The sequence below is a fragment of the Cetorhinus maximus genome, chromosome 8 (genome assembly GCF_964194155.1).
Source record: "Cetorhinus maximus chromosome 8, sCetMax3.hap1.1, whole genome shotgun sequence".
Classification (NCBI taxonomy): domain Eukaryota; kingdom Metazoa; phylum Chordata; class Chondrichthyes; order Lamniformes; family Cetorhinidae; genus Cetorhinus; species Cetorhinus maximus.
In genome coordinates, this window is record NC_135886.1 from 37,350,460 (window position 1) to 37,374,085 (window position 23,626).

A 23,626-nucleotide genomic window follows, 5' to 3' on the forward strand; every position below is an offset into this window, starting at 1 on the left:
TTTCCCGGCTCCCTACTCCGACTTCCCGAACTCCTTTCCCCTGCCATATGGCTCCCCCAGCTCCTCTTTTATCCCCCACCCCCTTCTCCATTCTGCTGGCTCCTCCATCCCACCCCCACTCCTCCAGCTCCTCAGTCCTGCTAAATTGAGAGGATTAAGGAGACAGGTGAAGGGAAGTCAAAGGTGTGTGGAAAAAGAAATTGGGGGTGCCTTGTAATCATGAAGAACATTTTTATTGGCAATTATAACAATTTATAACTTCGAAGCCTTCATCTACCCTGCCTGACAGATTTACTTTTCACTCATTCTGCTGACTTAATGCCTGTTCTTATGAGCCCTAATTTGTTGAATGCAAAAGTCTGAGCAAGTTGTAGACAAATAAGCAATAGTCTCAAATTAATGACCCCTGCTGCTTTAAGAATAGGAACAGTAAGACCATCAGTGCACTGTAACCTCCGGATTTCAATGTAAGTCTGGTTGCTGCAAGTTGCAGTGCCATGGCGTTCCTCAATAGCGGAAAAGTTCTCAGTGTTAGCCACTAATGATAAAGAAAAATCCGGGCCAATGTGTTGACATGCTCAACCATCTCTTCCTACACAGTCTACACCTCTCTGTTCAAAGGACAGTGACCTTCCCAATCCAGAGAATACAACATTCCTCTGCTTTACCTCTCCGGGCTTCATCTCAGTGGCTCTGCCCTAAAAAGGGAGCAGTACACCTTCCTCGCCAGGCCCTTGGAATTTCCTGGAATGTGCTCAAAAATCCTGCAAAAAGCAATTGGTGAACGGTGAACTTCACCACTGTAGTTTGTGCATGTACCCCTCTAAGGCACAACTTCTGACCTTCTATACAGTTGCCTTGGATATCCACCTTCCCTTCTTCCACCACAAGCAGGAGGCTCTCCCATGATACAAGATACATATGTGCACTTCCAACTCTACTGCTGCTGCGCTGTAGGAGGCAGAACATAATTTGTTTTTTATTTAAGCCATGTGCTGCAAATTTTGGAACCTGGTTATATCAGCCTTGTAATATTATTAAGAAAATCTGTAATAGGTAAGTGCAGGACAAACATAACTTTTACTCTGAAGCTTGTGGTATGAAAATACACAGGTCTGTTAGATACAAGACACTGTGTTGCTAAAAGGTATAGCCTGATTTACAATTTTACTTCTGTAAAATGCTTTCTTTGCGCGTTGTACAATATTGGAAATAAGCAATTTAATTGGAGAATTAACCAAAGTGACTTCCTTTCAGGACTGAAAGAGAAAAGTGTGGACAGTTTGGTTTTTGAAACCCTGATTCCCAAACCAATGATGCAGCATTACATCAGTCTTCTACTCAAACATCGAAGGCTTATTTTGTCAGGGCCCAGTGGGACTGGCAAGTCCTACCTGTCTATTCGCTTGGCTGAATACTTGGTTCAGAGATCAGGACGAGAGGTCACAGATGAAATCATTGTAACATTTAATATGGATACACACTCATGCAAGGTAATTTTTAAAAGGTTTAGCGTGCTGAATCTCCTTTGCAGTGTTTTTTTTTACAAGCTGCGGGAAGTGAAGGGGCTTGAAATTTTAAATTAGTACCTCACAACTGTGCAGAATTTTTTTCTTTGTATGCTCTGAATTACTACTTGTCTATGTCTGTGACATAAACAAGGCTCCATTATGCCTCAGACAGAAAGATTTCTGTATTTTATCTTTTTTTAGATGGTGGTTTTATTAAACAAGATAATGTGATTTAAAGACTGACTCAAGTCAGCTGTATTTTCAAAAGAGGTATTTTAAGCCAAATACACAATGCACAGTTTATGAGAAACAAGAACTCCAGAAACTCAAATCCTGTTCTGCCAAAAAGACGAAGCAGGACTTCCTGATCACCGGCTGATTACACCCATGACCCCCAATGGAATTCCCAGGGTCAGGCTTCGTTCAATAAAATTGGTACGTGCCCGAGGCAGTATCAGCCTGCAAGTTGGGTGGAGTGGACATTGCGGTATCTTCCAGTTGTTGGGACACAATGCCAACTGGTCTGGCTAAAGAAGTACAGAGCGATTCGTGATTTGCCATTTCTAGGAGGGTACTTTCCTTGGGGCAGCCATTTATTGGCTGATTCGCTGCTAGGATGCCAGCCCAACTCCTCTGACATTACTTCCAAAGGGGAGAGTGATACAAAAATATCATTACCCCCAGGTAACAATGAGACTTCAAAAACAAGGCAAAGATCCAGAGTAAAAGGGCTTAACCCCTGCCAGCCACACTTAAAGAACACTTTTCATCTTGAATTTGAAAAATGTTGTGTAAGAGTTGAAAAGTTTTACTGGGGACTTTAGTTTTCTACTTTACACTTACCTCATACAGTGGAGTTGACCGAAAGGGGCTCCAAGGAATCTTTGCCATATAATGATTCCTTAGAGAATGAATTCAATAAGTATTGAAAGGAACTGCTGAACATTTAGGACTCCATCTTGTTTTGAAATAATTTATATATTGAGTACCTCAAGTAATATACTGTTTTGGCCTCCTGTGTGTTTCTGCTTCTGTGTAATTATCTTGTAAATAAATCAGCTTAGCTTGTGAGTTATGGCCTGACAGAATGCGGTCAGAGAATAGTCTCTGGTGTATAATACTGTGAAAAAGGTAATTGTTAATATTGTGGCATGGTACACAATTCACATGATGCATTCTATCTAAATCACGTCACTCAGTGCATAGGAGACATGGAGCTGTGTATGGAAACTGCTTTTTTACTGTATGAGTTAAAGGGGTTGGAAGGCAGCCCAAATTGTAAGTGATTGTTAACTCCATAGTGCAGTTTGCAGATGGAATAATCAAACTTAATTACACCCAAACTTTCATTTGTGCAGAAAATAGTCTGAGCCTCTTTTCTCTAGGCAACCTAACATATGTCTTCAAAAGTATGAAAGGGTTTGAGACCACGTAGATGTAGAGAAGATGCTTACAGGGGAGACCAAAATCAGAGGCCATAAATATACAGTATATAAGTGTGCACTCAATATATCAACATATCTAAAAAGAGTAGAATTTGAACCTTGCTGTCACAAGGGATAATTAAGACGAATAGCATAGATGCATTTAAGGAGAAGCTAGGTAAGCAGTTAAGGGAGAAAGATAGAGTTGGACAAGAAAGGAGAAGAGGCTCATGTGGAACTTAGTGTATAGATGAGTTGGGCTGAATAGCCAGTTGGTACTGTAAATTCTATATAATTCTATGTAAAGTGGAGCAGAAAGATTTTACCATGCAGAGAGTTAAAATTATCCCATGTGAATATTATTATAAAATTGTTTGATGCTTGACCATTATTTTAATGGGGTACCAGCTCAGTTAAAATAGGAAATAAAGGAATCTGATATGAACTGAAGTGTCGGTGTGCTCTAATATTCGGCATCATATTTCCAGACCCTCAAAACTTTGGTGTCAATGGCTTAAAGAGAGATGATAAGCCAGAAACAAACTAGCCCTAATGAGCTTTACATAATTTATTTAACTAAGCATAATTTCATTACATCGCTACTTATCAATATTTTTATGATGAAGGAAATCTAAAATGTTATTTCAGTTTTAATGTGTGTATGTATTCCCCCTGTAGGATTTGCAGCTGTACCTTTCTAATCTCGCCAATCAAATTGACAGAGAAACCAGCACAGGCAACGTACCATTGGTAGTAATACTTGACGACCTCAGTGAACCTGGTTCTCTAAGTGAACTTGTCAATGGTGCCCTAACGTGCAAATATCATAAATGGTTAGTTATACTTTTTTAACTATTAATTGCATGCTGGGATAAAGCCAAATGGATTTACTACAAGTCTTTACGGTTAGAAATACATAAAATTGTTAAAAGCTTATGGTAAAATCCAGCATTTATCAGGATATTAAGAAAATCAAAAAAAGCCACTTGAGAACAGGATGGATTAGATTCAATTTAGAGCCTAAGTAACTTGTGAAACTGTCACCAGACTATCAATGTACACAGCTTTTGGGGACTATGTAGTTTCTTTCATCACCTCCACACCAAAAAAGTATTTTTTTTTGTATTCATTCATGGGATGTGGGCTTCGCTGGCTGGGCCAGCATTTATTGCCCATCCCTAGTTGCTCTTGAGAAGGTGGTGGTGAGCTCCCTTCTTGAACCGCTGCAGTCCTTGTGGTGTAGGTACACCCACAGTGCTGTTAGGAAGGGAGTTCCAGGATTTTGACCCAGCGACAGTGAAGTCAGGTTGGTGAGTGACTTGGAGGGGAACTTCCGGGTGGTGGTGTTCCCATTTATCTGCTACCCTTGTTCTTCTAGATGGTAGCGGTCATGCGTTTGGAAGGTGATGCCTAAGGAGCCTTGGTGAATTCCTGCAGTGTATTCGTAGATGGTACACACCGCTGCTACTGTGCGTTGGCAGTGGAGGGAGTGAATATTTGTGGATGGGGTGCCAAACCTAAACAGTGTGCACAAAAGTGTCATAATTCTACAATGGGCAGCATTTTCCTGTCGGAGAGCAGGGAGAATGACGCGTGGTGATGTCGGGCGGGTGTCCCGAGGTCACCGCACATCATTCAGATATTCAGTTTGGCGGGCATGCAGCCAACTCAGCTGCGCGCCCGCCGAACTGTCAAAGGCCTATTAAGGCTTGTTAAAAAGTAAGTAAAGTAATTAACTGAGCTGCCAGCTCAACCTTAAGGTTGGCAGGCAGGCGAGGAGGCCAGGCGGCCTTCGCATTTTTCGTGAAACCTCATCCACGGGCGGCATGAGGTTTGATGAAGGGTTTATTGTTTAAATAAAAATTTTTGAAATAAATAATGGACATGTCCCAGCTCATGTGACAGTTTCACATGAGGGGACATGTCCTTAAATTATTTTCCTAACTTTATTCAATTTTCCATAACTTAAACAAATCTCCCTGAGGCACCTTCGTGGTTCATGCCCGCCCCCGCACAACCCCCCACCCCCCCGCCTCCCCCTCAATGGGGGGAGATTTCTGGCCAATGGGTTGTATGACCTACAGTAATAAAGAAGCTGTAGAGCTTTAAAATTATGAAATCACTATTAACTATGGGATGTTCCACTTGTGCAAAATAAGTGCTGAAAAATGTACAAAGGCAGCTTTATTTGAGTGCATTTGCCCATAATACTAGGAATTGATTTGATCTTGTGACATGAGCCCAAATCTTCTGAGGAGTGGCAGTCACCGTTGGATTGCCACATTGCTCCTACTTTTCCTCACCACGCCGGAACTCCGCAGTTCTGGCTGGGATTTCCAATTCCGGATTCTGCAGAAACACGGAGCGTGCCTGAAATGGAGCAGCTTCTTCATAGCGTTGGATTGCCGGGGAAAGACAAGTCACGTCCCATTTTTACGGCACTAGTTGCCGTATTCTGATTAGTAAAGAGTTAAAATGTCCCAAATTTTCTTTGAAAAGCTACAGAGGGAAGCTAAGTGTGTGAGGGGGTAGGGTGGCAGGTGGGTGAGGGGGTAGGGTGGCAGGTGAATCGGCTGGCAAGTGGGTGGGGTGGGCAGAGTCGCAGGCGGGTTGGGTGACACATGGGTAGTGGCAGGCATGTGGGGTGGCAGCTCAGCGTGTTAGGTTGGTTGGATGGTAGGTGGGTCAGGAGGGGTTTTCAGGTTGGGGCTCGTCAGGTTGCAATGGGAGGAGTAGGGTGGTGGGGTGGGTTAGGTCAGGTTGGAGGCTAGTCAGTTCGGGTCCCGGGGGGGGGGTGGGTCGGTTTTGGCAGTTGGGTGGTGAGGTCGGGTCAGGTTGGGTCAGTGGGGGGCACATGGGGATGTCAGGGGGGAGACGGGTCAGGGTGGAGTTGTGGGGGGAATCAGTGTGAGTGATTGGGGGTGTCAGTTGTATAATTACCCAGGAGTTAAACTAGGCTTTTCTCTGTCTAACATTTCCTGGGAAACTATTCAGGTAAATAAGTCGGAACCACCTGAAGCCTCCAACTCTAACTCAGAGTTGGAGACTTTTTCACAGGGTCTCAGGGAGCAGGGGAATTGCCCATTGGAAGTTAAAATTACCTGCGTAATTCCCACGGAGTCCTTGCATTGGGACTTCTGAGGGGTCCTGTAGTTCATCTTCTGGGGTATGCCTGGCCTCCGACCATCTGGAGGCTGGAAGACCTGGGCCATGTGATTTTGAAGTTGAACTTGGTTAAAAATAAAATTACGGTAACAATAGGAAGAGAGAATGTAAAAGAACAGAGTAGTCACAATCTGATGCCAGATAAATCAATTCTGTAAGGTGTGTTCAATATTCATCCTCTATACTGCTACTCTAATGGACTGTGCAACACCAGTCTGTATTAGTAACTGAATGAAAGGAGAGTGGAGGCTCAAGAATGAAAGGCCAACAAGAAAGTTTGTAGATTTACAGTGATAGCAGACAATGCAGAATGTGAGATGGAGGTTTGGAGTCTGAATGCTCAGTATAAGGAGCAGAGAATTGGCCAGGACCCAGAGCTCACCCTTCGCTACAAGTTTCATCCAGTGGGGCCGGCTGTTTGAGGCGGCACTTCGATCCACCCCAGTCATGACTCCTGATGTTGGGGGTGGAGCTGGGGACAAGTGGCTTTCCCATGCTGAGAATTCCTTCATCTCCAGCCTACTGTCCGCCAAGCAGCTGGTCCATCCAGAGGAATCAATTGTATCGGCATACCAGGAAGATCTGGGCACCGACCCCTCCTCGAAAAAAATTGCCAGAGAATCCTTCAATCAGCCTCCTATACCCACTGGCCTTCAGTGACTCCCAGTCTGGGCAATGCCTGGATTTTAAAATTCTTACATTTCTGTTTAAATTGCTCGATAATCTTGCACATCCCTATCTCTGTCAGCTGCATCATCCCTATAACCTTCCTAGAACTCTGTGTCCAATGCTGGCTTCTTGCACAGCCTTCACATCCTTCGCCCTACCATTGGCAGCCTCCAAACTCTGAAATTCTCTCCCTAATGCACTCAGCCCCTCGCACTCTCCCCACCCCCACTCTTTCCTCTTTTAAGATGCTCCTTAAAACCTCCGACTTTAACCAAGCTTTTGGTTACCAGGCTGAATAGCTTGCTCTTTGTCTCAGTATCGATGTTTTTCTGATCATACTCCTACAAAGCACCTTGAAACATATACTACACTAATGGTGCTACGTAAATGCAAGCTGTTGTAAAAAAAAAACTGCTATGCTCCCAAAGCAAATTAAGAACTAAGCTTTTGACACTGGCTGACTACTGAGAGGTTGCATCTTCCATCATCATCTCTCCTACTAGTCCCAACTCCCCATTCCCCCCATGAAGGGAAAAAAATAAAGTTATTTAAAATAAGCTAAGATGGGGAAATGGAGAAAATATAAGTTTTTGAAACTTGTTGTGGCAGCTGGCCTCTTAATCAACTCTACAATCTGTCCAATAAGAGTATGATTAGAAATAGCACACTCATTGATGTTGCTGGGACATACGTTAACAAACGTTTCAGTTTGAATATGAGAATTATATTTGACAATGAAAAGCTAAATTCTGACATTGAATTTACATACTACCTTCCTTTGCAACAATGTATATGTCCCTAGTAACTTCATGACTGTAAGGTTCAATTTATTGTATATAATATTTCTCTTCATCATTGTTTCTGAAGACCATTCTCTGTTAAATATTGATTGGATTGGCATTTATAACCTGTTGATGTAACACAATTAAGACTTATGCCAGCATTTCGTTATAAACCTTTTACACTGATGTTGAAAAGGAATTGCCATTACAGCAAATAACCAAACAGACAATGTTCAGTTCCGACAGATCCTATCACTCTTTCTGCCATTAAGGTTATATGCATAAGACAATGCTTCCCTAACTGCAATACTTTTAAGTGCAATAGATTGGAAGGGTACTTATTAATGAACTTTTATGTATTGAAACACGACCGTGATATTGTTATACAACTGCTGTACACATTCATAGGGCAGAATTTAATACCCTTCCTGGAGGCAGGAGGTGGTATTTGGTCAGGTGGGAGGGTGGGGGTGGGAACTCCACCACCTCACCGACTTCATCTGATTAGGTCCGATAATGAAAGGCTAACGGACAGCCTTCCCACATCCAGATTCTGATTGAGGCCCTTAAGTGGGAAATTAATGGCCACTTAAGGGCCACACCCCACTGCTGCTGGTATTCAACTAGTGGTAGTGGGGTGCTTGCAATGCGGGGAAACCGACAAACAAATTTGATGCCTCCCAGATGGAGATCCGTCATTCAAAGGCATTCAGTGTTTGATCGATGGACCCAGCTTTGGGAAGGGTGGCAGGCTTACTGAAAGCCACACCCCCTTGCCCTTGCATCTGACACCCCTGTCCCCGCCCTAGCCAGTGATCCACTTCCCCGTGACCCCCAGCTTGCCCACACTCACACTTCCCCAGTGGAGGTGATGCAGAATTCCTACTGGTCCTCCAACCGATGAGCAAGACCCCTATCGCCAAGATTAAATTCTGTTCACACGTTCCCTTCTCATTTTTAATTGGATGGTCAACCCATTCAACAAGATCACAGGAAGTAACTACGACCCTTAAATCACATCAGTACCATAACTGGGGATAGATGAACTCAGCTATTGAAGAATCATGAAAGTGGATTTGACTCTACATTTCCTTCAATGAAATTAAACTCTGCTTGACAAGTTTTGCCCTCTGAATCCATGTGAATTTTAACAAAATCAAACATTCTTTGCACATGGCTAACTCTCATTACTGGCTCATGAATACCTTTCATTTAGTTCAATGGCCTGAACTTCATTGTGTTGTTACCCTAACATCAAAAATGCCCCCTGCTCAATTTCCAGATGATCTTGTTCAAATGTTTTTTAAAAATTAAGATTCAAATCCAAGTCCCGCATCTCTCTTTAAACATCTGTCAGGTAATATTCCACACACACACACCACCAGTGGGCGAGGTTCCTCATCGCCAGCACATTACTGAAAATGAACCCCTTACTGTTGATACCAAACAAGTGGAAAACAAGCTTCCTTATTCAATTATGATAGAAATTTATAAATTTGTATTCTATGCATCCTGCTTGACATATTGTGAATAACTGTTGAGTGACATGTACAACCTTCCTCATTAACACTAAGTGATTTTTCTAAGCATCACAGGTGTTTCTAGTTTGAGCTCTTAGGGTGTTAAATGGTTATTTGAAATGGCACTATTTTTGCAACCATAGAAAATGCACTTCAAAGTTAATTGCAGTTCTGAAATCGGAAAGTGATTTACATTGCAGTTTGAACATTGTCCCTTGTATTAACTTTGGTTTTCATTTATTTTTATTTGTTTTACCATGTAGCCCGTATGTAATTGGAACTACCAACCAGCCTGTCAAAACAACACCAAACCATGGCCTTCACCTCAGTTTCAGGTATAGTACCGATTTATATATGTAGAAATTAGTATATAGGTAATCATACCTTTGATTAATGTGAGCTTAGTCTAATTTTCATGAAAGGGATGGACTTCTTTTGTGCAATGAAATAAACTGAATAAGTTTTACACTCATTTAGTTCAAACCTTTAATGCTGAAAAGATAGAACTGTAAAATGCTGGAAGTCTGAAATTAGACTAAACTATGCTGGCCTGTCAATATCTGAAATAGAAATGACAGGTTAATATAGAGATAAAAACAAAAAACTACTGTGGATGCTGGAAATCCAAAACAAAAACAGAATTACCTGGAAAAACTCAGCAGGCCAGGCAGCATCGGCGGAGAAGAAAAGAGTTGACGTTTCGAGGACATGCTGTTTTTGTTGTGGCAGGTTAATATATTGGTCTCAGGTTACCATGTTAGCCTACAGAAAGAATCTGTATTAATTATATGTATTATGTTATATGTGCTTTTTCTGATTTTTAATTCTCTTGAAAATTATCCTGTATCCTACAACATAATTTGATTTTTATGCACAGTTGTCCGAATCTGGAATTTAGAACTCAAAATGTCTAGGGCTGGAGAGGGCTGAAGGGAAGGCAGGAATTTAGCATGCTACCCAAATATTTTAGAATTCACCCCAGCCCCAGCCCCAGCCACAATAGCACTGGCCTCCTAAATTCCACTAGCCCAGAGTTTTGCTGGATCTTCTGCTCATACACCATGGGCAGAATTTTCCTGTTGGTGTGCGGGGGTGGGCCCTACACGCCCACATGTAAAATGACGCGCGGAGACGTCAGGCGAGCGTCCCGACGTCACTGCACGCCATCGCAATATTTTGTTGGGCGGGTGCGCGTGTTGATCTCCAATGCACACCCGCCATTAATTAACCGGCCACTTAAGGCCCTTGAGGTGCCAATCGACGGCAATTTTTTGGTGCCCATGCAATCTTCAGGTCGGCTCACGGGCGCAACGGGCAGGCGGGTAGGACACATTTATATAAACCTCATCCACGGGCGGGATAAGAGGGGTCAGTGGGGTCGCGAGTGTGCTCTGTCAAGTATTGATTTTTCAAAGTTACTGATACTTACCTGTGTGATCTGCAATACTTCAAAACGCATTCCAGCTGCTTGGTCTGGACTCACAACCTTCAGGTAAGCGCTCTGCAGTGAGGAATCTTTTTTGGGCCTACATGTTTCAGGAAGCCTTCCCTTAGCCTGGGAATGGGAGCTGAACTCTCCACTGGAGGCACCTTCTCTGAGGAGGAAGGGAGGGCTAGAAGGGGGAGAAGGCCAGGAGTGCAAATTCAGTCTCCAGGGGAGCCACCTTTGGGTGGAGAGGCGCAGGCACAAGGGGCGCAGGGCCAAGAAGTAGTCTAAGGTGGAAGGGGCCTCAGAAGATGCCACTATCCTGCTGCCAGGGTATATAGGTGGTGAAGCAGCTACCTCAATATGTCTGAGCTGCAATGATGAAGGAGGCTCCGTCTCTCAAGGAGACAGTCAATCATGTTTGTCAGATGATTGGCCCTGAGATCTCCGCGAACTGTGTGGGTGGGCACCCCATGTCAGTGACTCTAAAGGTCACAGCTGCCCCCAACCTCTATGCTCTGGCTCCTTCCAGAGGTTGGTGGGTGATCTTTGCAGTGTCTCCCAATCACCACACTTGTGTCAAGCAGTTTACAGACGCTCTGTTCAGGCGTGCATTGACCTTCGTCCACTTCTGTTGGGACCAGGCAAGCCAGACACAGTGAGCCAGAGGCTTTGCGGCCATTGCTGGCTTCCCCCGTGTCCAGGGTGCTATAGACTACACATGTGGCCATCAAGGTGCCAGCAGGTGACACCGGTGCCTTCATCAACAGGAAGGGCTTCCACTCCATGAACATGCAGATAGTGTGTGATCACAGGATGCTGATTCTACAAGTCCGTGGAACGTACCCAGGCAGCTCCCACTATGCTTACATCCTTAGACACTCCCAGGTGCCGGGGCTCTTCAGTGCTCCAGCCCAGCTTGATGAATGGCTGCTGGGTGACAAGGGCTAACCCCTCAGAATGTGGCTCATGAAGCCTGTCCGCCATCCAAGAACAGAAGCTGAGCAGTGCTACAATAGGAGCCATGCCTCCACAAGGGCAGTAGTGGAGAGAGCCATCGGTCTTCTCAAGATGCGCTTCCAATGCCTGGACCGCTCAGGGGGCGCACCCCAGTATCCCCCAGATCGTGTGTCAGTGGTTGCATGCTGCGCTCTCCACAATCTTGCTCTGGAAAGTGGGGACACGGTGGATGATGAAGATGTCAATGCACATGATGACTCCAGCAGTGAGTCCGAGGATGAGCACGTACAGGGAAATGCTGAGAGGGCAGACGCTGACCTGGACGTACTCCAGGAAGGCAGGGACATCCGGGATGCTTTAATCCAATGAACCTTCAACTAGCACACCACATATGGACCTCCAGGACAAGCCTGGGCTGTTGGCTCCATACTCGATACCTAAGTGTAAAATATGCCGGGTCAGGAACATAAACTAAGGCCCTTGTTAATAAAGCTGAGTGCCCCACAAAACACTCATAACCTTTTGGAAACCATCCACCTACAGAAGAAAAGAGGCACCCTCAGCCATGGTGACATGTCTGAATTTAATATTACAACCAAAGAAACTTAATGAACCAAAATGAAAAAGGTGTTAAAAATCACACCAACTCATAAAGGCCTCATTGCGGGCCAACACAAAAGCACCAGTGATAAACCCGCGGTGTGCCTAAGGTGCCTTATGTTTACGTTTTCAGGCGCTATGTCTTGGTGTTGACCCCTCGCTGGGAGTCTCATCTGAGACAGCCTGCTGACTCTGCTGTCCTGTTGGCCTTGATGACCTTGGCGGTCATCCTCTGGCCTGTGGAGCCAGTGCTGGCCCCGCCTGGGAGGGAGCTGCCAGTTCCACAGCTGGCATCTCCCCAGTCATCGCAGCCTCATCGAATGCAATGGTCACTGGCAGAGGGGCGGAGGAGCTGCTGCCCTCATCTGGAGCGCCCTGAGAGGAGTCCGCAGAGATGACAGGCAGCTGCTGCGCTGACGTGTGGTTGCTTCGGACCTCCCTGCTCACTGCGGATGGCTGGGCACTGAGCTGGGAAACTTGGTGCCCATGCCATCTCCCACATTGGCAATGACCAGCTAAGTTCAATACCGATGTGAGGGCTTGCTGGTCCGAGTGCATCCCCAGGAAGCCCTGATGGGTCTCCTGGAGGAGCCTCTCCACAAGAATTGCCACTCTCTCCATAAAGGACGCATGGCGCTCGGCCATGAGGCTTAGTGCTTCGGCTGTAGTCCACGTAGGCTCCTTCACCACGGACACCAAGCCAAGCATATCCTCATGTATCTCCACCAGAAGCTCCCACACACCCGGCTGCATTTCCTGTGCTTGCTGCTTCACAGACAAGTCCAGTGGCACATCATCAGACACCAACTGAGCCTGAGCATGTGCCTGGTCCCCTGCAGTTTTCTGACTGCTGGCGCCATGGGCACTCTCTGTCTCTGCCAGCTCCTCCACCGACTGTGAAGTGCTCTCACCGCTGTGCCCCAGGACACTAGCTGATGCTCTAATTCCCACTGAAGTGCTAGTATCTGTGCTGGTGCCTGCCTGGCAGAGAAAGTGTGACGCTAGTGAGACTTCAGGGCCCTCAGGTGTGAGAGGGGGCCTCTGCTGCTCCTCCTCCCGGCCCTGCTCCACTGATGCTGAAAGGAAGAACAAGGACAGTGGATCAGTTAACGTGGAGACAATGTCAATGTGCATCCCTGTCCCCCGGATCATTATGCGATCATCCTTCCATAAGCAATGGTCAAACCATGTTGCAAACTTCAATCACTGAACATTCAGCACTGTCATGGCTGTTGGGAGAACAGTGGTGACCTCAGTGCTGGGCAAACATACCTGACCGTGCCACCCCAGCCTCACCGACACCGGTGGACCTGGGTGCATGGCGCCTCTTCAAATGTAGGGCCTCCTGCTCGAAGAGGCTGAGAATTGCCAACTGTGTTGGGCTGCCGCCAGTCCTCACCCGCTCAGCGGCATTATCAGCATTCTTCTCCTGGAAAGGAGAGAAGGGCATTGATTAGTGCTACTTGTACCTGGACTCTCTTCGCAAACTACCCACCCCAACCAGAGTGGGACATAGCAGGGCTCCAGTGCCTCCTCACCCTGTTGCTGCCGAACACTCACATAGAGATACTAGGCCTGCCCCCCCGACCCTCCACCCCAAACCCCTTGGCCAAATGCTGCCTACATCACATTAGGCACCCACCACACGGTCTAACCTTCCATGGAGTGGGTGGGGGAGGGGGCACAGTGGGGTGCGGGAGGAGTGGGGGGGCAAGGTTGGTGGTGGTGGGGGGGCGCCAGCGGGGAAAGCCGTCCTGCTGGGTTAAATGTCCAGTGCCAACATGGTACTCATTCTGCTAGAGCGCAAGAGGTCATTGAAGCGCTTTTGTCACTGGATCCAGATGCACTGCACCACGTTGCGGGAGCTCACCACCTCCGCCACCTCCTCCCAGGCACGTTTAGTCATGTGGGGGAGCCTCCTCCTCCCGTCCTGGGGTATGAGGTCCTCCCGCCGTGCTGCCACATCCTCGAGGGCAGCAAAGCAATTATCGGAAAAACGAGAGGCACAGTGCCCCCTTGCCCTACCCTCCTGCCTGTCCTGCTCACCAGCAGCGCTCTGGGGAGCCCTTCCACTGGCCATGATTCACAGCCTCTGAAAGGCTGCAGCAGCTTTTTAAAACAGGCCGTCAGGTCACCATTGGACCCGGCTGTCATTGCAGTCCCAGCGCCGCCCGCCCTCTCCTGCTGTCCTCGGCAGCTGTGATTCACGCTGGGCGGGCTTTAATTGGCCCACCCGCTTAAAATGGGGCATGGACCTGATCACGGGCAGCAATCGGCTCTGCGCCTGCTCCCGCTCCGCACCCCCCACCCCCCACCCCAGCCAGAAAATTCTGCCCTTTATGCCAAAGCCTTATGTCTGAGTTATCCTAGGAAAATAGCCCATAACATCCGCTGTGAACCTCCACAGAAGACATGCCTGAAGAGGAATGATTACATTCTGGAGATGCCCACTTGGTCCATTGGAAAGGTGATGATAAAAGGACAGTTTTTTTCAGGACCTCACCATGCCACTGGAGTGATCGGGTGCTGCTGCAGTCTTCTTGCCTAGTGCTCTGGGCAGCTGCCACTGATGCACCTAACCATGGCCATGCAAGTGACCTCATCCCTTGTGGTTTGGGGCAGGATTTCTGTCTTAGACCAGATTGGGAGTCCTATTCGGCTGCATTTACACCAACATATCCCCTAGGGATTTCAGGGCTGTAATGTTTTGATTTGTCGTCCAAAACCCATTAAGTTGTGCATGTTTTAATTTTAGCACCAGGCAATGTTTTGAATATTTTATTCAAATTAAATGAATTTTTTTTTAGGGAAGTTAAAGGAAAGGCAAACTGGACAATTAACAGATCGAACTAAATCCAGAGAAAGTATATTTGTCATTGTCTTTATAATATAAAGAGACAGTTAGGCTCCATTGAATTGATTGCATGTTTTTCAGCTGAACAGCAATAATTGCAGAAAATCAGTTGATGAGCTGCAGTTGTAGAGTGAGAGTATTGCTCTCTCCTTTGTAAATTGAATAATTGTGGTAGTTCCCTCCTGAGATTGTAACCAGATCAGATTGTTGTTTTCTACAGTACATTATTTATCTGCCAGTAGAAATCTGGAATAACAATGTCTAATATTGATTTCCAGGCTGGTGCCATTTTCTAACAATGCAGAGCCTGCTAACGGATTCCTAAGTCGCTATTTGCAACGAAAGCTGATAGAATCGGAGAATGATGCAAACGCGAACAATAATGAAATCCTCAATGTTCTTAATTGGGTGCCCAAGTTATGGTACCATCTCCACACATTTCTGGAAATGTACAGTACATCTGACTTCCTTATTGGTAGGTGCTGTTTCTTTAATGGCAATAGTGATCATTTGATACCTATCAGTAAACTATTCTTTAATTTAGTTGTCAATTAATTTAGTGTGAATGCATTAAAATCTTGATATTATAAATTCATGTGAATTAGTCAGAATTCTTCTCATTAGGGTCTAACTTTGAGCACTTCGCTTGGTGGTGAAATCCAGCTAGGACCATGGAAAACATTTGCAGTAATATTTCCTCTCAGCATGCAAATATAACATGTGGGAAACAGTACCACAGCAGCTGAATGGTGCTGTATCCTATGAGCTTTGTTTACTCCAGCCATCAATCTATAATTTGGATTCATAATGCTGTTTATATAAGCTTCCTGCCTGGACCAGGGTTGAATATCTCAGCCAAACATGAGGCAGGGGGAGTGGGAGAATTAAGGAATAGAAGTAGGTCACTCAGCCCCTCGAATGTGCTCTGGCATTCAATCAGAGTTAATCTGTGCCTCAAATCAATTTACCTGCCTTTGCTCCATATCCCTTGATTTGGAGCAAACCCTTACCCAATAAAGATTTATCAATCTCCAGTCCGGAAAATTTGAATTGATCTAGCATCCACAGCCCTTTTGGGGACAGAATTACAGATTTCCACGACCATCTGACTGGACTTCCTCCTGATTTTTGCTTTTACCCTTCTTCGTAAAGTGGGCATCAGTGGCAAAGCTGGCATCTGTTGTCCATCCCTAGTTGCTGCAGAGAAGGTGATGTTGGGCCTTTTGAAACCACTGCAGTCCACATGCTGAAGGTATCCCCTACACCCCTACACCCGCATTGCTGTCAGATAAGAATGTCCAGGATTTCAACTCGGTGACAATGAAGGAGAATGGATATTTGTCTAAGTCAGGATTTTGTGTGAATTGGAGGGGAACTTGGAGGTGGTGGTGTTCTCATGCACCTGTTGCCCTTGCTCTTCTAGAGGGTGGTGGTCACACATTCCTAAGAGGCCTAACACTAATTTGAAGAATATGCCTCCTTGATCTGGATTCCAATACCAGTTACTTTCCTGGCAAGAAGAGACAGTAAACTAACCAAAGGAGATCTTTCAAACTTGTAGGGAGGAATTTAGAGAACTGGGAAATTGTTGGATCTTCACAGCTGTTCTTGTTCTTTCTCCTCTCCAAACAATTCTTTTCTAGGATTACATTGCATGATTGATAACAACAATGTTTTACGAGCCCATTCTAGTTAAATCTGGCACAAGATTCTAAATCGGCAATGCTGTCACACCAATCTGAAACCCTCCCAGTACAACTGTTGGCTGAACATTGCTAGCACTGTCCTACTGCTGCCACATAATGTTGAGTCAAAATATCAAGACTGGCACCGGAACCTATTAACAATCCTCAGTGGTCAGGGATTATCTGAATGAGTTGCAACTATGCCTTTCTTGATACTTTGATTTCTGTTCCACAATCTCAGCTGTAATTGGTGACATAGTGAAAATAGAATTGCAAGTTCTAGCACAAAAACAGAAAATGCTAGAAAAAAACTCAGCAGGTCTAACAACATCTGTGGAGAGAAAGACAGAGTTAACGTTTCGAGTCTGTATGACTCTTCACATGAACGCAAGAAGTCAGCTTACCACCAACTTCTCAAGGGCAACTGGGGATGGGCAATAAATGCTGGCCTAGTCAGCCTATGAACGTATAAAAAAAAAAACTAGAGGACACAGATTCAAAATAACTGGTAAAAGGAGTAAAAATGAAGTGAGGAATTTTTATTTTTCAACCAGAGGGTGGTTGGAGTCTGGAGTGAACTTCCTGGGAGGGTGGTGGAGGCAGGTTCGATCGAGGTATTCAAAAGGCAATTGGATTACTATCTGACAAGAGAGAATGTGCACGGGTAGAGGGATGAGGCAGAGGAGTGGCACTAGGTGGAATGCGCTTTCAAAGAGCCAGTGCACATTTGATGGTCTGAATGGCCTCCTTCTGCACTGTAAAGATTCTGTGATTCTGTGGTCTATTTCTTCAAATATTTGAACTTATTCACCTTGCTTAATCTTATTAACTTTTAAAATAATTTTAAAAATTGAGACATGTAGCCGTTATGGAACATTGATGTTACTTTTTCTTCAATTTTTGCAGGCCCTTGTTTTTTCCTGTCCTCTCCGGTCAATGTGACTGAGTTCAGAGAATGGTTCATCGACCTGTGGAATTATTCCATTCTTCCTTATCTTCAGGAAGGGGTAAATGATGGCATCAAGGTGATTATATGTATAGATTAAATAATGACATTTATAGGAATAGTACTGAGCTTTACCTTCCAGGTCAAGAATGCAAACTTTATGAAAATGCCTTAAACATGTGAAACTTCAAAGTGTAACTTAACGGGCGAAATTTTACGGCAGCGGGATTTTACGTTCCCGCCGAAGCCAGTGAGGTTTAGAATGTCTCGCCGCATTTTACGGCTCCGTCCCTGCTGAAACAGGGCGGGGAAAATTCTGCCCAACCTGTCACAGCCCTTCCCACTCCTTTCCTAATGGATTTGAGGTATACAATTATTTTGTTAAAATGCAGAGTTTGGAGGCTCTAGGTTTGCTCAAAGGTTTGCTATAGAAGCTCGCGGATCAGGTTTGGTGAGAATCATGATGAAGACAGAGAAGCCTGCCTCCTGTACGCGATAATGGGGATAGAAACTTGACCATGGTCAAGCGGACATAGCCTGGCAGGTGGAAGTCATTTATGGGCATTTGTTAGCAAGAACAGGCAAACAAACATTTCCAAATTAGCAGCAGAAAGCGCAAAAATGCCTTATTTTCTGTTTGTTGATGAAATTAAAATGACTAATCTACAATGCTGAAATTGCCAGTTTAGCACAGTCGATAGAAATCAGAGTAATGTATGCATCTGCAGTAGCTTTTAGCTTTTTGTTTTTATCTTAATGTATGTGCCTTGTTAGGCTCTTTCTATGGGCAGGATTTTCGTTCAGCATGCAGGCCCACGCCCGACACACCCGAGTGTAAAATAGCACGCTATATTTCAGTCGGCGGGCGCACACAAGAGTCAGCAGCATGCCCGCCTATAATTAAGAGGCCTATTAAGGCCATTAATTAATGGCCTTAATACGGTATTAATTAACCTGGACTTCTCACCGCCCATCCAAAGTTACAGTTGGTGGGCAGGGGAATTGGCCAGACGGCCTTTGAACTTTTGAGGAAACCTGATCCAAGGGTGGGATGAGGTTTCCAATATTGATTTTTTTTTTAAATGTTTGGGCAGAATTTTTATGACCTGTATGTTCAGGTGAGTGAGTCAGATGTGTGGACATTTTTTTCTGCATTTTAAAATCTTTATTTGGTGGTTTTAAAACCCTCTGCTCCCTGAGGCAGCTCTCTGTCTTCAGGATGCTTTCATTGCGCGCTCCCCTGTACCCACGCTGACTTCAGTGCTCGACCTCCTGCTGCCCCCACCCTGGCCATTAATTGGCCAGCCAGTGTGAAATCGCGTTTGGGAGCCAATCACGGGCGGCGAGCCATTCCCGGGCCCACTCACCGTGCATGCCCGACGCCCTCAAAATTCTGCCCTATGGTGTGCTGGTCTGCTTATTTCTGAAGCTAATGTTTTAAATGGCCCTACAATATTTTGTTTCCATTTCTAATACACACTTGTACCCTTCCGTTTGGAAAATTGCATGACTCTGACCATGGATTTATTTACAGGCACTATCACAGGCAGGCAGGACTACTGTTTTGTGGGTGGAGACAGGCTGCTCTCAATTTTCCACTGCTCCCGCCAGTGGGATTTTTCCGGTCCCACCAAAGTCAATGGAACTTTTGAATGGCTTGCTGCATTTCCTGGCCCTGCCCCTCACTCCAATGGGACTGTAAAATTCCCCTCCTAGCTTGTTTCCTCACTCACGCTGGACATGAGTGTTTTATTACTGAGAGGCACGCAATCTTGCACCCTGACGTCCAGCGTCCTTTCTGGAAAAAAAAGTCTAATTAATTTGTAGAGGAGTGACCTTCAAACGAAAGTTAAGGCTCCGATTACATCCTGGGCCAATTCAGTGTGAATCAGTGGAGCTATCAACCCTCGAACAGATATTTATGTGGAGGCAGTGGCCCCGCCCCCAGCTGAATAGTGTCACTTTTCATAGAAAAGCGAGGCTATTTGAAAATGTAATAATGATGAAGTTGTTTGGTAACTGCATGCAGCTCACCATTGTCAACAAAAAAGGAATACCAAAACTCATTAAAACCTACTTTGGTTTACTAGAACTTGGGATTTAATTGATTAATATTTGATGCTAAAATTGAATTATTCCGTTTTTGATGCAGTGGTCCTACTTTTTATGTCTGCGATGTAGGTGTTCAAACCTGTTTGCTATCAGCTTTTCATTTTTACACAGTTAAAAGCCATTTTACGCTTCATAAACTAATTACTTGCATCTGTTGCCCTTTGTGTCCAAATCATGTTTTATGATCAATTGACAAATAGCAACCCAAACTCTATTGTTTCCCTTCTTTGTGGGACCAAGACATAATATTATCTGAGGGCATCCATATTTTCTAAATATCAGTCTGATTCCTGTTGCTTAGTATAGACTATTCATAGATTTAGGGAAAGAAAGCAAAAGTTGTAGGAGCGTTGCAACTATATTGGAACACTTGGGATGACCACACTAGGCCACCACAGTAGTTAGGTAGCATTACACATTAAAGCTAGTAAAGGGTTGACGGAAACCTGACAGGAATCTGGAAATGGTTACCAGACACACACAGGCAGAGGCAGTGGACCATTGGATCAACCAGGGACCAAGGTTCCACCCCAGGCCTATACAAAGAAGGGCCGTTACCTCTTGACAGACAGGATAATAGGCAACTCTCAAGAGCTAGAAACAGACAAAAACAAATAGAAAGGGCTGTAGGACTGAAAAATAAACAAATTGAGAGAATTGGGCTGTTGCCTAGCAACAGGGGTCCAGAGAGGCAGGTCCCTCCCACAGACACACACACACACACACAAAAGCTAGAAATGGCAGTTTGTTTTGGAAGCTGTTTGAGTTCAGTTGGTTTTGAAAGTAGCTGCCAGGAGAGACTGGAGCAAAGGGCATAAATAACAAATCCCAAGCTAAAGAAAAACCCCAAGAATCCAGGGGAGTAGAGCAAGGAAAAGTCCCAAGAAGAACTTCTAGTCAAAGGAAAGACAGGAACCTAGAAAAGATCCTGTTATGTGAAGTTAAGAGTGAGGGGCAGAGAGAAAGGCTCCAAGCTTCAGGTTTAAAGAGACAAAAGCTGGAGAAAGCAGATTTAAAGCGAGAACAGCTTGCAAGAGGCCAAAGAAATAACTGAAGGTCTGTAGCTCTTTGCTATGGGCATGTGAAGCAGTGGTGTACTGTTGACAGCTGAGTCGGTGAGAGAGAGTGCATGGAAGACAGCCTGAATGCATGTGGTGACCCAGGGACGAGGAACATTGGAAGGAGAGTTGGAAACCCTGGAAGTGGACCCTTGCAGAAGGCATCTGAGAGAAAGTGTCAGATTGGGATAAGATTCCAAAGCAGGTTCTTGAAGAGTGGAGATTGGAAACCCTCGTGGGAAAGATGGAGGCAGTGAGATTGGTTGGCTCACGGTGTGACAAGTATCTGGGAGGAGTTGAGGAGAGATCCATAACATCTGGTTTCAGAGAGGGGTGTGTCTGACCACAGGGTGCCTATTGGTACATGGACTGTGTACTTACTGTGTACAATTGAGTATAAGATAGCTTTTGTAACTTGTGTTACCTTACAAATCTGTATACATCTGTAAAGGTATAGTTGTGGGCGAAGGAGTATTGTAATATAGTTCAGCTTTTCTTGTTAAATAAAATGTTTATTCTTCTGTTAAAAGTTCATCAGCTGACTCCCGTGACTCTGTTCAGTAACTGCTCTCCACGTATCTAAACAAACAAAGTTAGAATCTATCAAGCTGGGTTCTACCCTGGGATTAAGCTTGTCTTCAGCTGGGATCATAACAGATGCGAGAACTAGAGCATTCAAATAGTTATGTCGATGAAACCTAACTAGCTTTCTGAAGTTAGAATCTCTTGAAGTTTACAATTGGCCAAAGCTTGAAGGAACGAAAACATATACATCCAACAGGAAATATTTAAATGAACCTTCAAGAAAAAGACAAAACACCTAGGGCAGCATTTTCCGCTCAGCGAGCGGGGTGATGTCGGGCATACATCCCAACGTCACCACGCGTCATTTAGATTTTCAGTTTGACGGGTGCGCACCTAACCTGTCAACGGCCTATTAAGGCTATTGAATAAGTAATTAAAATGATTAATTGACCTGCCCGTCCAACCTTAAGGTTGGCAGCCAGGCAAAGAGCCCAGGTGGCCTTCTGAAAAAGCATGAAACCTCATCCACAGGCGGGTTGAGGTTTCATGAGGGATTTAGAATGTTTGGAAAATTTTTAAATAAAAGTAACGGACGTGCTCATGTGATAGTGTCACATGAGGGAACATGTCAGGAAAAATTTTTCTTACCTTTAATAAATTTTTATAAGTTCAACCAATCTCCCTGAGGCAGCTCTTTAGCTCAGGGAGGTCTGAGCGCTCTTCCGCACGCATGCACGTAAGAATGCACAAACCTGCTCAGGGATTCCCCCCCAGCCCGCACAGCGCTTATGGGTGGACATCACGCTGGGTGGGCCTTAATTAGCCTGCCCATGTAAAATGGCGGCGTGCCCCCGACCGGAGGTGCCGATCGGGAGACCGCCCGCTCCCGCACAACCCCCATGACGGGGGGGAGGGGGGGGAATGCTGCCCCTAAATACCATATGTCCATTTAAATTGAAATTTAAAATTAGTTTTAGAAATTCATTTTTGCTGTCACCTCCTAATAGAAAGTATTTTTGTATTACGTAAATTATTGCTGTCTATAATTGCTGCCTATATTTTTCCCTATTTTGTCTTAGACGTATGGAAGAAAAGCTGTGTGGGAAGACCCTGCTAAATGGGTGCAGGATACTCTACCTTGGTCAACTGCTTCACAAGACCGCTCAAAAATCTTCCATTTGCCTCCTCCAAGTACAGGATCACAAGTTACAGGGCCTCCTGCAGACAAAAAAAAGATCAAAGAGACGGCGCCTACTTCACTTGAATCAGACCCACTCGTAAGTGTTGCAGCAAAGCCTTATTATAAGTGACGGTGAAATTCTGAGCTTCACTAAGTTTTGAGAAAAAACAGGCATGAGCCTCAAATGTTGGAATAACACTTTTTACTTGTGTCTACTTTTTTGCTAAATTAACAAAAGTAGCAATCAGTTGGAGGAGGAATGTTGGGTGGGACATTGAGAAATCTCTTGCTCTTCTTTGAATAGTGTTAGGAAATAGAGATCATTTAAGTAAGCTATATTTTGTGTGCGTTAGGAATGAGTTTTAGCTTTAATGTTTAAATTTTATTTGTATTTCTGTATGTGTGTGTTAAGAAAGGTCAAATTGAGTTTTAGTTTCACTTCAAAGGGTGCTTGCATTTCTCGTGAGAGGCATACAACTTAAGAAGTTAAGCAATCACAAGAGTAGAAAAAACAGTGCTGTTGCCTTTCAACAGGGGCCTAGAGAGGCAGGTTCCTCCCACAGACATACACAGGAGAAAAGAAATAGCAGTTAGTTTTGGAAGCGGTTTAAGTTCAGTTGTATTTGAAAGAGCTGCCAGGAGATACTAGAGCAAAGGGGACAGATGACTAGTCCCAAGCTAAAGAAAAAAACCCAAAATTCAGGGGAGTGGAACAGGAGAAAGTCCCAAGAAGACCTTCTAGTCAAAGGGAAGGACAGGAACCTGAAAAAGGGCCTGTTAAATGAAGTTAAGAGTGAGGGGCAGAGATAGAAAGGCTCCAACCTCAGATTTAAAAAGACAAAGCTGCAGAAAGCAGATTTAAAGCAAGTACAGCTTGCAAGAGGCAAGAAGATCCAAAGAGAAAGCTGAAAGCCTGTAACTCTTTGCTATGGGCATGTAAAATAGTAATGTACTGTTGACAATGTGTCAGTGAGAGAGAGAGCGTGTAAGAAAGCTTGGATGCACATGATGACCAAAGGAAGAGGAGCATTGGAAGTAGAATTTGAAACCCTGGAGATAAACCCTTGTGAAAGGTGCCTGAGAGAAAGCTAGGAGAAGAATCCAAAACAAGTTCTTGGAAAGTGGAGATCGGGAACCCTCGTGTGAAAGACAATTAATGGCGACAGCGTGAAATGTGTGCTCATAGCCTCACTGGGGTAGGGGCGAGAA

General features: G+C 44.9%; 1 protein-coding gene across 6 annotated transcripts in view; it reads left to right on the forward strand.

Moving 5' to 3' along the window:
• LOC144683562 (neuron navigator 1-like) overlaps positions 1-23,626 on the forward strand; it is a 725,427-nt gene that overhangs the window by 696,056 nt on the left and 5,745 nt on the right. For all 6 annotated transcript variants that reach the window (XM_078546698.1, XM_078546702.1, XM_078546700.1 and 3 more), the window contains 6 exons: positions 1,258-1,493; positions 3,614-3,768; positions 9,335-9,406; positions 15,190-15,386; positions 17,503-17,621; positions 22,317-22,514. In XM_078546698.1, the coding sequence (XP_078402824.1) occupies positions 1,258-1,493; positions 3,614-3,768; positions 9,335-9,406; positions 15,190-15,386; positions 17,503-17,621; positions 22,317-22,514 (977 nt within the window). The remainder of the gene's footprint in view (positions 1-1,257; positions 1,494-3,613; positions 3,769-9,334; positions 9,407-15,189; positions 15,387-17,502; positions 17,622-22,316; positions 22,515-23,626) is intronic.